This window comes from Hippocampus comes, unplaced genomic scaffold, assembly GCF_001891065.2.
Source record: "Hippocampus comes isolate QL1 unplaced genomic scaffold, H_comes_QL1_v1.1 scaffold159, whole genome shotgun sequence".
In the NCBI taxonomy this organism is placed as follows: Eukaryota; Metazoa; Chordata; class Actinopteri; order Syngnathiformes; family Syngnathidae; genus Hippocampus; species Hippocampus comes.
The window spans coordinates 1,740,828-1,757,162 of record NW_017805742.1 but is presented as its reverse complement, the minus strand read 5'-3'; the positions used below and the strand labels follow the sequence as shown (position 1 = coordinate 1,757,162).

General features: G+C 46.3%; 2 protein-coding genes across 7 annotated transcripts in view; one reads left to right on the top strand and one right to left on the bottom strand.

The window, feature by feature from the left end:
- Positions 1-21: 21 nt before the first annotated feature.
- exoc3 (exocyst complex component 3) lies at positions 22-8,406 on the bottom strand. Of its 2 annotated transcripts, none has more exons than XM_019883774.1 (16): positions 8,344-8,406; positions 7,295-7,488; positions 6,624-6,843; positions 6,260-6,432; positions 5,806-6,018; positions 5,513-5,691; positions 5,115-5,231; positions 4,203-4,320; positions 3,924-4,049; positions 3,370-3,470; positions 3,090-3,200; positions 2,045-2,186; positions 1,816-1,938; positions 1,418-1,579; positions 1,177-1,298; positions 22-695 (listed from the first exon to the last, which is right to left on the bottom strand). In XM_019883774.1, exons 2-16 carry the CDS (start codon positions 7,436-7,438, stop codon positions 491-493), a joined length of 2,256 nt encoding a protein of 751 aa, XP_019739333.1. In that variant the 5' UTR covers positions 7,439-7,488; positions 8,344-8,406; the 3' UTR covers positions 22-490. The 2 variants fall into 2 exon arrangements, with proteins under 2 accessions (XP_019739333.1, XP_019739332.1); XM_019883773.1 differs by having other exon boundaries at positions 8,231-8,360.
- Positions 8,407-9,510: 1,104 nt separating this feature from the next.
- Positions 9,511-16,335, top strand: part of gad3 (glutamate decarboxylase 3) — a 9,427-nt gene continuing 2,602 nt past the window's right edge. For 2 of the 5 annotated variants that reach the window (XR_002169913.1, XM_019883777.1), the window contains exons 1-13: positions 9,610-10,079; positions 10,697-10,798; positions 10,902-11,008; positions 11,095-11,230; positions 11,397-11,487; positions 12,342-12,454; positions 13,201-13,316; positions 14,048-14,127; positions 14,595-14,649; positions 14,721-14,837; positions 15,490-15,554; positions 15,667-15,745; positions 16,019-16,168. Coding sequence is in view for 4 of the 5 variants with exons in the window: in XM_019883777.1 (XP_019739336.1) it covers positions 10,058-10,079; positions 10,697-10,798; positions 10,902-11,008; positions 11,095-11,230; positions 11,397-11,487; positions 12,342-12,454; positions 13,201-13,316; positions 14,048-14,127; positions 14,595-14,649; positions 14,721-14,837; positions 15,490-15,554; positions 15,667-15,745; positions 16,019-16,168 (1,233 nt within the window). In the remaining variant the exon portion in view is untranslated. Of the gene's footprint in view, positions 9,587-9,609; positions 10,080-10,696; positions 10,799-10,901; positions 11,009-11,094; positions 11,231-11,396; positions 11,488-12,341; positions 12,455-13,200; positions 13,317-14,047; positions 14,128-14,594; positions 14,650-14,720; positions 14,838-15,489; positions 15,555-15,666; positions 15,746-16,018; positions 16,169-16,335 lie in introns of those variants that run through there. The other 3 variants (XM_019883779.1, XM_019883780.1, XM_019883778.1) reach the window with 2 other exon arrangements.

Below are 16,335 nucleotides of genomic sequence, written 5' to 3'. Positions count from 1 at the left end.
AATAAAAAAACTCTCGCCAAACATCTTTTGTATTATTTATTCCGAGCACTTGGTCAAGTCACTGACTTGGAAATCGTTTTGAGGATCAGACATTTTTGCAAACAGAACACAAACTATATGGCAGGGCTCACCAACGCGGTAGCACGCCAAAGACAACCCAAGCAACTGAAAACTGAATAAGGCAGATGACCATCTTTTTAGTACTACCCAATGTCAAATGGAAAGTTACCTCCTCACTTGCAAACGGAGAGAAAAAGATGAAGAATGTGGTCGGGATGCTCAAGGGTGAATACATTTCCAATCATTACATATATGCAAAGAGATTTTTTTACAACGAAACATTTACAATTTTCTGGGGCACAACCGGGATCATATGGTGATTAAAGAGCGAGCAAACAAACGGAAAGGTGCAATAAACAGAGAAGCTAGACTCTGGAGGTGAAAATCAGGTTATTTTAGGTGGGTGGGGGGGTGGATGGTAAAATTGGCTTTATTTTAGCAGCTTTGCAGTTGCCATGGAGGTCATGGTGGTCATGGTAGTCATGGTGATGGTGGGAACAGTGATGTCTTTGAAGATGGGCTGGGTGACTCCTCCGTAAGATACTTTGTTCTCGCTGAGCGTTCCGATGATCATCTGGCGCATTTCCCTGCTGGCGTCGCCGCGCACAGCGAGCAGCGCCTGGATATGCTCCTCCCTAAAGGGAGAGTAAATCATACATTACAGTACAGCATACAGTACATGCCGAATATAGTACAGCAATCGGTCGTCGCGCAACTGGATTCCTCCTCAGCATTTAAAAGGAACAGATTGGGCGGAAACGCAGACGTGAAAACAAGGATGAGCCGACCGCTGGCAAATGGCGATGCGGACAAACTGTTTGCAGTCTGTGACCAAATTTGTCACATTTGAGATCTGTTCTTCAGCGTGTGTACCCTCTTCTTCACTCCTGTATCGTTTTTGCTTTGCGCGTACAAAGTCTACATTGGATTTGGACTGCACGCCGACCAGCAGACAGATTACAAATGGTGACCCCCATGAAAACAAACAAAACAAAACCAGCCCCTGCGGTGGTGTCAGGGGAGACTAATTCAGTCACTGTCCATCTTAAAAAAAACAAAACAAAAAACAAAAACAAAAAAGACAACAATAGAGCAACTGAGAAGGAGCCCCGGTACCTGATGTCGGGGTACTTGGAAACCAGGGTGGTGACCTCCAGGAAGAGCAGCGTCGGGTCAGTCAGCTTGAAGACTTCAGCAATGGCCACAATGGCACCACATAGACGATCTGTGTCTTCTCCCTGCAACACAGTCATCTTTATCGTCCGTATGTATGTATAAACCTCCGGCATAGGTTTCACTCGTCGCCCTTTTGTCACGTATCCAAGCACTTGTGGGCTACGGCAATGTGAGAACTCACAGCGGCCAGTTTTCTGAAGAGGAACTTGAACTGATCGGCCTCTTTGATCATTCGATCAGCCCCTTCCCTCCTCTCATCAGCGTTCTTAAAGGTGATCCTCTTTTGCATCACTGCCTTAATGTAGTCGACCACAACCCTGCGAAGGGCTTCACTCGTCATTTCCTGCACATATGGCACATGGGCATTTGGAATCAAGGAAAAACGGCATCTTTACTCTCATTAGTGGGGGAACCGAAGATATACGTTAGAGCATCACGCTCGAGATCAGCGGCGTTCAAACCTGTCCTTAGGTCCCCATTTACATTGTACGTCGGGGGTTGAGGAGATAAAAGAGAGCACTTCATCAATGGAGCCTAAAAAAAAAACAAACAAAAAAAAAACACTAATCTATCTCTTACCTGATTGAAGGGTTTCTTGATCTTGTTAAAGTCATTGAAGTAGTCCTCTACCGTCACACAGATTGTGTCCACGGCATGAGAGCCCGTCAGCCATTTCCTGGTGAGAAGCTCATTGAGGTGATGCTAGAAATGACAGGTTCACGTGGAGATGTGAGAAATGACAGGCCTTCTGCATAGGAGAATGCGGAAAGCGGACACTTTCGTCACATGCAACTTGTCACTTTCCTACCTCAAGGTCCAAGAAGACTTCGTCCAAGAGGAACTGACATCCCTCCTTGGCCACCTCGTTGAGTGTCCTCTCGATGGCAGCGTCGCTGTCGGTGGGCTCCGAGGACCGAGAGTACTTTCTCTTTAAACTGTTGACCGACTCTCTAGAGAACACAGTGGACATGTGGGCGACGCTATTAACCCGACCTGACGGATGAATTGGCAAATGAGTCAACAGGAACTGCTCGGTTAAGGTACAATACATCCCGATTTATAAAGTGCTTTCACAACAGCTGTGGCTGTAACAAAGCGCTTAACAAAACAATTAACATAAGGTAAAATAATAAACGCAACACATAACATAAAGGCACGGAGAGTGGTGCAATCTCAACCGCTTTTCTTCATACGCTTTGTTGTCAGGCGTTTGGTTGCATTGCTGCTTGCATGAAATTGTGCGTGACTCAACAGTTTCAAAGTGCTCGGAAAAAAAGGAGAGGCTGGACTTGGCGACGGCGTCAATTTGCCGGTTCAATTTCAATTTGCTCTCAAGTGTCAGGCCCGAGTTGAAGAGACTGTTGAGAGAAGGAGCCAGGGGGATGCAAGTCCGCAAGATGGCATGTCCAAGGGCCACTGGGAGCAGAGGCCATCATTTCTTTTTCATGGAAATTCAAGAATCTTGATTTCCTCCAGACAGGACCAAAGTGGCCTCCACGAGAAAAGCGTCTTTTTTGCTCGGCGGGACAAAGACCTGACAGTCATCCGCATAGCCGCGGAAGGAAATACAATACCAGGCTTCCTTCAGATGGAACCCAAAGGGAGCAGATACAGGGAGAACAGCAGAGGCCCCAGAATTGAGCCCCGTGGAACACCATGCGACAGTGCTAGGCATCATCTTGAAACCTGACCGGAAGACCCCCAAGACGTGATGTTCATACGCATATGTGCCTTATTCAGAATAATGAGATAAGAAAACCTTTCTTTTTCTCACAAGCGGCGGTACCTCTCCTTCTTGCATACCAAAAATAATTCCGCAGTCACAATAGCGAGCTACCAAGCTTGGCACTTACTTGAATGTCTGACAATTGTTGATGATGGCGATCATGTACTGCACGTAACACTGCGGCAGCTGTCGATCTCTCAGATGTTCCTCTTTATAGGCCACGGCCTCTTCTCTGTACCTAACGCACAGTAAGCACAACTCTCTTAGCATTGGGGAAACTGTTGAAGTCGCCACTTTTTTACAACATCCTGGCTATTAAAAAAAAAAAAAACAACAACATGTATTTATCCGACAACCAGCTCTGAACTGACACACAATCAGCGACGGGGTCACAATCATCAGATTACCGAATGAGGAATGAGTTCATCTGTTTCAGGCAGAGTTTGAGAACCTGCTCTTTAAAGTCCCCATCGATCTGAGCAGCTACTTGCAGGTTCTGCTCAAACATCTGACAAAGCATAGAGCGATGAAACACAGCAAAAAAAGGGGGTGGGTTAGACAAATATTACTGGTAAAAAAGAAAGCAATCCCAAAATCTGCTTCTGTTTCCTGTGCAGCCCCTGAGTTCTGATCATTTTTTTTTTTTTTTTTTTTTTGCAGAGGCCGGAAATAACCAATGCCACGGCGTCTTTTTTTTTTCCAACTTTTGCCGCAATGACACATAGCTGAGTTGTTGACATGTGTTCTCTTTGACGAATATTCAACGATGCGGAGTACGTACAAAAGTCTGACTGAGAAATGTAATGCAATCTTATGTTCAAGAGATGTAATTTGGAATTTTTAACCTGGCGAAGGAGGGCACGAGAGGATGAGTGACAAATGAGAAAGCGTCGTGGACAGCATTTGGCACGCTCATATTCTTGAGGTACGGGATGTGCGCAAGAATGTGCCTGTGCGGTACCTGAAAGACAATGGCGGGCAGCGTAGTTTGGTAGTAGCCATCCTGATCGGCTTCAGGCTCCGTTTCTTTCTGCCAGTCCTTCTTGTCCGTTTCCAGAGCTTTCCTCAGCCAGCCGGTAATATTTGACTGGAGACACATAGAGGGCGCGCGCATTGCCATTCAAGAGGTATTTGATCTAAGTGCAATGTTTCATCATTTGGAATCAACAAACTGTCGGTAGCTGAGAAAAGAAAGAGAGGAGGGGGAAAAAAAGGCCAAATTGAATAGTCGCTTGCTTACTGTGAAAGTCTGGACATATTTGCTGAGTAGGTCATCCACCACATCCTGAGGTAGCAGCGCCTCGACCTGGTTGATGTCACACTCAGCGATGAGCTCCGGATGGCCCATCATCTCGGCGCTACCAAACGCACACAGGAGCACAATGGTTGATTAAATCCGGCAGGGCGGCGATTCCAAGCACTCCGGCGGCCGGATGAACGCTGGGGTGAGTTCCAATTGCGCGGTCCCTTGCAAAGCGAGCGGAATATGCCGGCAGGATGGGATGCTTTCCCTTTTGAGTAGGGAAGTAGTAGTAGTAACTGGAGAGCATGCGCGGCTTCTTTGAGGACTCTTTCGTACGGAGGAAATGTTGGCTGAATAGGCCAAGCGTTGCATTGGTTGTGATGCGATTTACAGTCAATAATCTACAAAATGAAACTTCAAAATAGTCTCAGTTGACGAGATGTCTTTTCCGCGACGGGCAAATGCAGCTTCTATTCTTGTCGAGATCGGACAGAGCATGAAAAATGCTTTTCGAAAAACGCCCACGAGACTTAAGAGTCAATCGGCTCACGGGATAAATCCGCTCGTGCTGTCATTGGTCGATGTTGCGCCGGGAACCGATCATGCGTACAGGCGTGGACAAAACCTCGGGAGTCATTTGCCATTGTTCGCCATCTGAATAAAGTACTTAAAAAAAAAAAAAAAACGTGACGTACTGAAGCCGCGATAAACGAAGTGTGATATAGCGAGGGATCACTGTACTTCTACCATCCATTTTTTTCATCAACTAAAACGTAGCAAAAATATTGCATCAAAGCATAGCCGAGGCAGGAACTGGATCAAACCTGATCTAAATGTAAAATGAAGTCCGTCCCCTGAAAACGTCATGAGTTAAGGGGTAAACATCCCATCATGCGACATGGACAGTACCTCTTGTAGGTATTGAGGACCCAGGTTAACATGGACACTATCTCATTGGCCTCTAAGTCCTCAGATGCCAGTTCTTGGACACGAGTGGAAACAGCATTGTGGTAAAGGCTGAAGAACCTGAAAGAAACGGACATGCGGCTTTCTAGCAAAGAACAATAGCAGATTCCGGTCCAACCAAGTGGCGTTTGATTTGCATTTCTGGCAAGCTTAGCAGTGATTCGTGTCCTCTTTCCAAAATGTGAAAGCCTGGCAGACTATTTGATTCAGAGTGGAAAGAACCCCCCCGCCCTTCCCGCCAAAAAAAAAAAAAAAGGTTTATGTCACGCAACCTGGAGGAATGTTTCTATGTTGCAGACTCCAGGAAGTGAGAGGTGAGGAGGAAAACGTTGATGCGATACCTGTTGAAGGTGTCGTAATGTGGCGGGAAGCACTGAACCATGAGGTTCTTGACAATAATGAGGTCGTCCAAAACATATTTCCTCGTTATCTCCAGAAGTCGAACAAGCCACATTTTATCAGCCTCTCTCGTCACCGCCTGCGTGCCCTCGATGCGGGTACTGACGGTGCCCTCCAAAACCTGCGCCAGACAATAGCTTTGGAGGAACAAAGCTTGGGCAGACTGCAAGCGCAAACCCTCTCCTCGAGGGAGGCGAGCAGAGGAATCGCTTGAAGAAATCATTCTTTTTCTCACCTCAAACATTCTGTCTTTCCATCTTTTGGGTCGTCCGGGCGGGATGAAGCCCGTCTGCTTTTTACGGTCAACCATGCGCCGGTCGATTTTCTCCTCGCGCTCAATGATACGAACCACTGACACTAACATGGTGGGGTCACGGCGGACAGTAGCCATGGCCCTCTGCAGAACCATCCACAACTGCTTGGCAAGCTCATCCGAGAGCCGCTGAACCTGGAAAGGAAAGCATTGATTGGAAAGAGACAGCGTGGGTTGCATTTATCGCATGCGAGTAATTCTTGTCATTGTGTGTTTTGTGTGATAGCAAATCGCAAGTAGGCTGTGATTTTTTTTTTAAAAAAAAGCTTCAAACGGGCTCCAAGAGGACAGAATAACATAGGCTGTGCGCATTGCTGGGCATTCAGGGTGCGTTTGTGGCAACCGAATTGACATACAAACCAGGGTTCAAACTCACGTCTTCAAAATAGATGGAAATGAGATGCATGTCGCTGGTGTTCTTGCTGTCCATACGATATTGCTCATACATGAGGTCATCTCGGGAGCTCTCCAGTTCCATCAGCTTCCTGTGGGCCTGAAGCAGCTGCGCCTGCTCGATCAGCTGCTGGGTCTCCGCCACAATTTCCGGGACTGCGCCAAGAGAAGAGTTTGGACAGCGGTCACACCAGATGACAACGTCTCAAAGCGTATCATAAACGAAACATGAGGTGCGCGCGGGTTCTGGATGAGCGACAGACAAGGTGAGATCAGGGAGATATCTATTGTTCTGCTCCTGAAGTATCCCAATCCAACTTCAACCGCACACTTACAGCCCGACCTACCTGAGAAAATGTTCTTCAGGTTTTCCACAGCGGAGGCCAGCTGACTATGTTGAACCACCGCATCTTTGACATCTTTCAGGTTCTCTATGGTGTTGATACTCTGCCTCCAGTCCTTGCTCACATCGGCCAGCGAGCTCTGGATGTCCTTCACGTCAAGCAAAGCACTGTGCAGCTGAGTAAGTCCAGTGCGGACACCGTCTAGCTGAGACTGGATGGCTGCCTGAAAATCGTGAACAGAACCCTGAAGCGCAACATTGCTCACGTCAAAATACACTGGAAGCACTCAAGTGGCATGTTTCTACGGGATTGTAGAAGATTGTTTCAGCAAATCTTCTGAAACTTCTGCTTTGCATGCATTGAGGAATTTGCCGTTTTGCTTTTTCCGTGGCTTTATGTTTTTTTGTGATGCCATCCACTCATCCATCCACTATCTGTACCACTTATCCTCACTGGGGTTGCAGTTTTACTGGAGCCTACCCCACAGGCAGGGTACACCCTGAACTGGTCCACAGCCAATTGCAAGGCACATGTAAACGGGTACAATACTCTACCATTACCACATAGGAAGTGGGAGAAACTTTCACAGGTCAAAATATTTTGCCGGGCTTTTTGCGCCCCCAAAATGGTCGACGATGAAAAGGGCAAGTGACAACTGTAAATAATGTCATCACCTTAAGCCTCGCTTCGACAGAGGCTTTCTTTCTGGCTTCTCTTCTTCGGTACTGCTCCACTTTGTCCAACTGGTCAGATCTCTGCAGCATTCCAGCCACGCGCTGCACCGCTGTGGCAACTGCTTCACGGCTAGTCTCCTCCATTCCGATGCTCAGCAGTACAATGCTGTGTCCATGGGTTTCATGCAATCACACTTGGGGGGACAGAAAGCAGATATAGTCACTACATTAGTCTCCTAAAAACTGCAAAACTGTGCTTTAGAACAGGAGTGACCAACAAGTTGCTCGCCTGGGCCACGATCCGTTAATTCTTGATAATGACATATAATTACCGTAAAAGAAACTGAAGCAACTTTATTCTTTCGAAGATGCTCCAACTGGCAGCCCTTCACATAAATCACTACGTAAGTAGTAGCTCTCAGTTTCAAAAAGGTTCGTGACCGCTGCTTTACACACCCCGCCATTACAGTAAATAAAGAATTCAGTATTCTATCGTGACTGGCGTTTGCTGCTATTTTCCTAAACTGCATTTTTTATTTTTTTTGATGCAGATGGTGAATCTGATAGCAAGATGTTGAGCGCAAGACACAATGGGTTATTTCCAAACATATTTTAATTCCTTTGCCATGACTAGAATACAACCCTAACCAGAAACATTTCTCAATGATATTATTCGACTATGTCGAGCAATCCCCGAGAAAATAATTTTAATTGTTCACGCTTATTGACGTATGCTTGTTTTTTTAACCGTCACAAGCACTAATACAGCAAACGTTACGTTGTTGTCTATTTCTTCGACATGCCTTTAGGTTGTACGCTATGGTACAGTTGTAAGCATATTGACGTTTAGGATTTTCAAAGAAGATGCTAAGCTAGCTACCAACGTAAAAAGACGAGACACAGAACTGCTCCGAATGGAAAAAAAAACCCTCTTACGTTGTGGTCCGCATAATCCAATGCTGACAAAACTAACAGGACATATCGTCGCAAATAACGTCTAAATGAAAAATGAAGTACAGTACTATGTCATGTTATTGGATCCCTCTTACTTCCTTGTTTGTCTCCACCTACCATTGGCACTTCCGGCTTTCTTTTATTCTTCTGCTGCGATCAACCGGTATCTGACATCAGTATTTCTCTCGACTGCCACCCAGCGGCTCTTCTCAACGACCACGCTACAATTTCTTACATTGATTGATCTAACGCCAAGTATGGGCATCTTAAATCATGTTCATTCTCCATTTCTTTTTTGTAGCTTACTCCCCCCGCCCCCAGCCCATTCTTCAAAATCTATGCTAATGCTTTCCACATAATGTATTGTATTTGATACAGTGTTCAATTCTTTCGAGTACAGTAGTACTAGCTCTCCCCATAGGTTCACCACAACACATGATCTGTTTCCTTTGTGTATATCGTTCAAAGTTTTCAGTTGTAAATCATGACAATGACATCTGCTTTCGACGTGCACGTTTTCTACACTTAATTAACATGATAACTTTATCTGTCTGAAAATATGTGGTTTGTTATCGTTGAGGGGTTGTTTTGTGGTGTGGCAAAAGTAAAGATTCTTGTGTTTGGATTCGCCTCAGGTAAAATAATTCATACAAACTCAATCTATATCTGTTTTCACATGGAATAATACTAGTATAGTATTCTATCTTCCATAAACACTCAGGTAAAATACAGATATCCGAAAAATAAATAAATACAACAAAGTAGTGCTTTATCACTTCCGATCACTGTTCAATACAATTGCATACATACTGGCACGAGTGGCTTTTTTGGAATCTGATATTGGATCACTATCAAAAATGATTTTGTCACGAAGCTAATCCGGCTATGTTATTGCTTTTCCGCCTTTCTTATTTCCAGGAGCCACTGTATCAAACGGGAGCTGAGTGGCCCGTTGCTTGGGAGGCAAATTGGCCTGGCTCCAGCATCCGTCTCCTACAACTGCCTGTCTTGTTCAAGTTCCACCTCACGGTGAGCTGGAGCTTTCGCGCGCTGATTGGCGACGAAAGGTAGACGGCTCCCTGGATTGGCTCAGTCGGGACACGGACAGCATAAAGACCGAAAGTCATTCCAATTAAGGTTGACACCATCGCGGAGTGGGGCCGCGCCGTCTTCACGGAAATCAGGCAAGTGAATTGCAACAGCGTCAGTTCCTCACTCTGTCACAATTTTCTTTGGTCTTGAAGTAGCCACCTTTCTTTCAGTTCAAAGCAAAGTCATGACAGACTGTGCCTCTGATGACTCATTCTTAAGGACCGAAATCAATTGTGGAGAAATCAGGTGAGTCATTATGCACAGAAATGTTGCTCGAATCATTGACAAGAATATGCAACCTTGAAAACAAAAGAAAACCATCTGTCCCTGTTGATCCGCATGGGAATCATTTGATCCTTCTGAGCTTGTTAGTTTTCCTAGCACGTACGCATACCGTATGTTGGTACCGTGAGAAGTGAGCCGTCCTTGTAGGTGAGCCCCAACTCTCCCCTCCCCTCCCCCGGCGTGCCGTGCTTATTGCTGCTCTCTGCGACCCAGAAGTGACACAACACCCAGACCCCCTTGACGTCTCACTCCAGTTCACAGCGTTTGTCTGAGAAGAATAACGACGACCAACCGGGCTCAACCGCAGGCCAAGTTCTTTCAAGAAAAGTCACCGGGTCACTGACGTGACTCTCACCTACCCCTTTTTTTTTTTTTTTTTTAACACCGAAGCTTGTGTGTCCCTTAATTTTGAACCCCGCCATTCATGCGGATATGGATTTCTTAAAGCTGCCAGGTAAGTGTCATTTGATGACTCGATAGGAATGTTGACGCTGCACGATGGCGGCGGAGATTTTAAAACGATATATTGAAACCACATTTCGCCAAGCATTTAGAATGGTTGAATATGGATGAAATGGATGCTCACTCATCAGATCGTGTTGAAAGGTTTAAATGAATACCGTCGACCGAATCTTCAAAACAGGGCAGAAATGTGGAGCTTAATTCCTGTTTGGTCAGGAACAAATACAACTGGATATTGTCTCAGGGGAGAATGACAGCCAATTAGGCGCAAAACGTCAGAAAAATGGCAAAACAGTCAAAACCTATGAGAGCTGCGTCCAGGTCGAGATTCGGCAGACAGACAGACATCAGGTGACGAGATCGATCAACAGCCGGGCAGAGCTCAATGGACTGATAGAGAGATAAGCGATAGATGTGATTCTTACCGTGAAACTTCATAAGTCATGCTGTCACGCTCAATAAGACATTTGAATATTAGGCAAATAGTTGTGGACATCCCGGCCACAGGGATGTCCTTGCAGTGTCCTTACGAATGACACCCGCTCGACTTTAGGCTGCCTTCATGTTGATGAAGATTGGTCACTTATCTTGAATGTTCTGCTTTTTCAGACAGCGTCACGGGTAAATCGACCACAATGGACAAGCGCCCCGAGGACTCACTCCGAGAAAATAAACACACTCTAACCGATTTCGGCGACATCTACTGCAAAGGTGACGGTTGATCGAAGCAACTTGTCAATTGTCAGCCCCGGAGTGCCGTGTTGGTTGTGCAAAATGTGCGGTTGTTCATATCTGCGCGTGTCTCCGCAAATAGACCTTCTGCCAACCTCAGGTGGAGAAGGAATGACGAGGGAATTTCTGCAGGAGATCGTCAACATATTGATGAATTACATCTGCAAGTCCTATCAGAGAAATTCCAAGGTAGTACACTCTTCTCCCTATGGAGGGGGGCGGACCGCGTTAAGGGACAATTGAATGAAAGCGGAGCACTGCCAATTGTGTTTCAGGTTTTGGATTTTCACCACCCTCACCAACTCAAAGAGGGACTGGAAGGCTTTAGTCTGGACCTGCCTGAAAAACCAGACACCCTTGAGCAAATATTAGTGGATTGTCGAGACACACTGAAGTACGGGGTCAATACAGGTGCGCTTTTGTCTCGTGTTTGCCGGAGCGGTGCCGGAAGCATCTTGTCTATTTCGAACCTTTCCAGTTGCACACAGAACGGATAGTTTATTGGATCAACGTGAATTTCTAGCATCGATGGAAATGTTTTTGGACCCATGTACAGTACGAGTTTCTCCCTTTCCAGGCCATCCTCGCTTCTTCAATCAACTGTTTGCCGGTCTGGATGTGATGGGTGTTGCTGGCGAATGGCTGACATCGATCGCCAACACCAACATGTAAGAGTCTTTGGACGCTCGGCTTACCTGCAGTAGTAACAAGGCTTTACTCGGCTTTGCGCCATACCACTGTTCTACACGGAAACGCTTGAATTGGTGGACATTTACAATTGCAAGAAAAATAACGAGTAAGGATATCAGCTATCGGAATCGGGCCGATACTGGCCTGATCTTAGCCTATGGCTTTCTCTTGGAAACTGCCGCTAACAGCCACCGTTACTGAAGGCAAAAAATTCCGACATCCAGTAAGTCCTCCTCTGCAGTCGTCGGTTCGATGCTGCAGCAGTTTGGCACATCGTCGAACCATCAATGACATTTTATACATCTCAACTCACTTCAACAGCTCAGGGGGGGAAGGTGGGGACAGGCCATTTCAAGAGTTGAAAACAAATAGAATAGGATCTTCAAAAGAACTCAGTAGCCAGTGAAGGGATGCTTACTCTCTGTGCTCCCTCTTCCGAGTACCGGTCAAGAGGCGAGCAGCAGCATTCTGGGCCAACTGGAGATGCTTGATGGAGGATCGGCTGACAGGAAATTGGACTGGAACTTTGTCAATAGAGATGTTAGCAGATCCCAAAGAGCCCATTGAGCATTCTGCACACTGTCACAACAGTGGTGAAACGTTTCCGTTGCTAGACACATCCGTATCATAATTTTGTAACCCTTTCCATTACAAACCTCCTTTCCGAACCAATTTATGCACAAATCCAGGTGATTCCAAAGGGTCCGCATGCTTTTTCTTGCAAATGAACGACCATATTACAATTAGCATGACTATCATATTTTTTTATCTTGAAAAAATTGTGCATATTATATGTACCGATACTGTACTCATAAAAGCACGTTTGCTCTAGGTTTACATATGAGATGTCTCCCGTCTTCACCCTGATGGAGGAAGTTCTACTCAAGAAGATGCATAGCATTGTAAGATGGTCTGATGACGAAGGCGATGGGATCTTCTCACCAGGTAAGGTCGCAGCATCCCTTCTGTTCTTGAAATCGGGGGGAGGGGGGGGGGCGTGTCTCGTGACACCACTTGACCAAACGTGCAACCGTGACTTCCGAAGATGAAGCCAATTTTGACAAGAGGAGTTCCCAGAGTCACGTGGAGGAGGGAGCTGGTGCGCACGCTATGTCGTCCAAAACAAGGCAATACAAGAAACCCCTTGAAGCGTTTGAACACGTAGCACCCGAGTGATCAAGCGGAAAGCAGGAAATTGCGAGCTCCTCACGTAATCGTTAACGGTTTCGTCGCTAATTGCTAGCCACTGGATGGAAGCGGCGATCAATCGTGGCATCTTTTGAGCAGTCCCGTTTGCAAGCAGCAATGATGCTCACGCCGTATGTAGGATCATGGCTGAAAAATGATTCCGTTTACATATAGAGGTGTATTTTTAATTCCGGATGGGTCCATTTGTTCAAAGTTCACTGTGCTATTTTATCCGACCTTTGTTGTGCAGTAACACATTTTGAAATGGATGAAAATAAAATCGATGTTCATAAAATAAAATTGATGTTCATAAAATTTTTAACCACTCCATCTCTGCTGTCACCGGTAGCACTGCTTTAAAACCGGCAATTTAAAAGCAACAGGGGAACAAAAAGTTGCCAGTCCGGGAAAACAGCAAGTACTTGTCTCAACTGGTCCGTGACACAAAAAAAGGTTGGGCACCAATGCTTTTTTCTTTTCTTTCTTTCTTTTTTCTCCTGAAGGAGGCACAATGTCCAACCTTTACAGTATGCTGGTGGCAAGATATTACTTCTACCCAGAAGTGAAGACAAGAGGAATGGGAGCTCTGCCTCACTTGGCCCTCTTCACTTCTGAACATGTAATCATACTCTCTGTCTCCAGAATATGTCGCGCTACTACTCAAGCGGGGAGAAAACAAGCTCTATTCATTCTTTAATTTACAAGAGATGGAAAACATGCAGGAAAACGGCCCTCGAGGACCGACCGGAGTTTGACACCCGTGCACATGGCCCAAGTCGGTCGGCCTGAAATCCCGACGGAAAGAGTGACGGACCTTCCATCGGTTTGACGGAAGGCCCGCCTCTGCCGATACCTTTGCCTGCAAATACGGCTTAAAACGTAATGCAGCACCTTTCCCCAGATTTTTTTGCAAGTCAAATATTATCTCGATGCACAGCAGGAAGCCACGACCCTTTTGGTCCAAAGTCTGCGCCTTGTTTTTGTTCGCATATTAATGATTCGCTTCATTTTTAACTAACGAAGGCATATTTCTTGAAAAGACTGGACTAAACACAAGAATTCTACAAGAGGCGAGAAGCTTTTCTTTATTATGTATTAAAAAAAACAAAACAAAAAAAAACACTCAACCTTACTGGATTTCTAAAGAGGAATATCAAAGATGCTTTCTTTCATTTGCCTTTTGTGTTCGGTTTCTTTTGACATTTGGATGCTCGGGGGTCTTTTGTTCGCCAAAGCAAATCAGCGAACAAAGAAATGGTTTGTTTTCGCCGCACGAAACCTGGAGCAATTCGGTGGCGTCCGTCGACACGGGCACCTGACGATGAACGGCTGTCGCTTTTGTCTCGACAGAGTCACTATTCAGTCAAGAAGTCTGCCGCCGTGCTGGGACTGGGCATCGACAACGTCTTCATCGTGAAATGTGATGAAAGGTACGGGAACCGCAGGTGGGCGCGTTTGTGCTTCGACTATTACGGAGTTCGCGACGGAGCGTGTTTGCTCACCTGTTCTTTGTGTACGCTTGCGAACATTCGGGATTTATTCGCAGCTGGTTGATCAAACCTATTGTTGAATTGACGGCAGCCTCAATAGCGACCTGAATGAGAGCCCATGAGATGATGGAGGTGGTCAACGCGTGGCGTGCATGTGAGACGAAAGAAAAGTCAACCAAAAGGCTTCCTTCTTATTGGACACTGCCTTGTTTTTCTTTTTGGGGGAGGGATCCCATCAGATGATTGAGTGATCATAATGGTGTGGACATCCGAACGTTGTTCAATTGTCACGTTTGAATAGTCATCGATTTCTTTGCATACATTGGTCGACCTGGAAAGCTATCGGGATCGATGTAGCGTAGGTAGCGCATCGACAGAAATGTTACTGCTGCTTTGGGGCTTTTCAGAGGGAAAATGATTCCAGAAGAGCTCGAGGCTTCCATTCTCGCGGCTGAAGAAAAGGTAAGAGTGAACAAGCCCACCTGTGAAAGAAGATGAAAGCTGGTCCATACTTGTGAATGTTCTTCTTCCAGAACATGGTTCCATTCTACGTGAATGCAACAGCGGGCACGACCTTGTATGGAGCTTTTGATCCTCTCCACGCCATTGCGGACATCTGTCAGAGACACACTCTATGGATGCATGTGGACGTAGGAGTCTCACTCTCTTTGTTTTAAAATGCTAGAACAACATCAACATCATAACATGAAATCTGGCAGCCCGAGTACATCTGGCACCTACGCCTGACCAACCGTCACGACCACTCGGCGACCTGCTGCCGCTCGTACGTGCTCAGTCATAGTTGCGAGCCACCTACGAAGCTGACAATCCCTCTGAGTCACTGTAGAAATCAAGCACTCTCATCTTCCAAGTATTTCCAATCGCACCCCGCACGCTGTCTGCGTGCGCGTGAATCGGTAGGGACGGTTTGCCACACGGACACAAGCGGAAATCTTCTTGCTATTCCTTTAACCATAAATGCACTTTGCGCTCGTCGATCTCCCGCAGGGAATCCAGCAAGTCCTTCCTCATGCGTGTAGTCTGCCTGCGCCTTTGCAGAATTTGAATGTCTTAATGAAGGGAGCCGCTCGGATTGGCCGGGAGTCGCCTGTCTTCCCTCCCACAACGGCGCAAACTCCCCCCTTCGCCCTATCGTCCATCGAGCCAAATAACACTGAAAACCCGACCCATGGGCAGGGTTAGCTTGTGCTCGGCGCTCGTGACCCGAACGGGGCTCATAGGCTCTCCGACCTGCACTTCTGCATTTGGCGTGCGCCGGCTGTTATTTGTCTGTCCTTGCAGGCGTCATGGGGAGGAGGCTTACTTTTGTCCGACCGACACAGGATGAAGCTCCAGGGCATTGAAAGGTAGCGGCATGAGGAAACCCAACACATGCATGCACATGCATGTGTTTTCGAGCAAGTCCCGTAATGGGACTGTTGTTGACACCGTTTAGGAAACAAATGGCTTGTTTTCCAGAGCGTGGTCAGTAACGTGGAACCCTCACAAGATGATGGGTGTTCCCCTGCAGTGCTCAGCGATACTGATCAAGAAGAAAGTAAGATTCGCTTTGCATGCATTGTAGCTTGGTAAATATCGACAGGATTTGGGACATGCTGAGGCATTTATTTGCAGGGGATTCTCAACTGATAACAAGAAAATGGATGGTCTGATTCTCCTAAGAATGGGAAAATTCTCCACACGGTGTATACATGTTTTTTTGTTTGTTTTTCGTACCTTCTGTGACCAGTGCGAGGCATCTTCAAAGTTGAATCTAAATGTTGCCCATGTCGCTTCGACAGCTCAAGCAACGTCTCGTACTTGTCCACAGGGCCTCTTGCAAAAATGCAACGAATTGGGCGCGCCGTACCTTTTCCAGAAAGACAAATGCTATGATGTGAGCTACGATACCGGAGACAAGAGCATCCAGTGTGGCAGACATGTGGATGTCTTCAAACTCTGGCTCATGTGGAAGGCAAAGGTAACGAGCGATGTGCCCTTTGCCCTGTTCACATGTAGTCACTCAGCCTTTCAAAACACAAATATTAGCAACAAGCAAAACCCCGAAGATGCCGACATTTGGATTTTTAATAACCCGAAGAAGATCCCTGGGTCGGCGCTGGGTGTTTGGATTCGAATGAATGACTG

Excerpts from the sequence above, each read along its gene's own strand:
- exoc3 (XM_019883774.1), bottom strand. The coding sequence starts at position 7,438 with ATGGAGGAGACTAGCCGTGAAGCAGTTGCCACAGCGGTGCAGCGCGTG. Across the intron at positions 5,232-5,512 it reads CATTACGACACCTTCAACAG|GTTCTTCAGCCTTTACCACA; the intron begins GTATCGCATCAA and ends CGTTTCTTTCAG. Across the intron at positions 4,050-4,202 it reads AATATGTCCAGACTTTCACA|TCAAATATTACCGGCTGGCT; the intron begins GTAAGCAAGCGA and ends ATGTGTCTCCAG.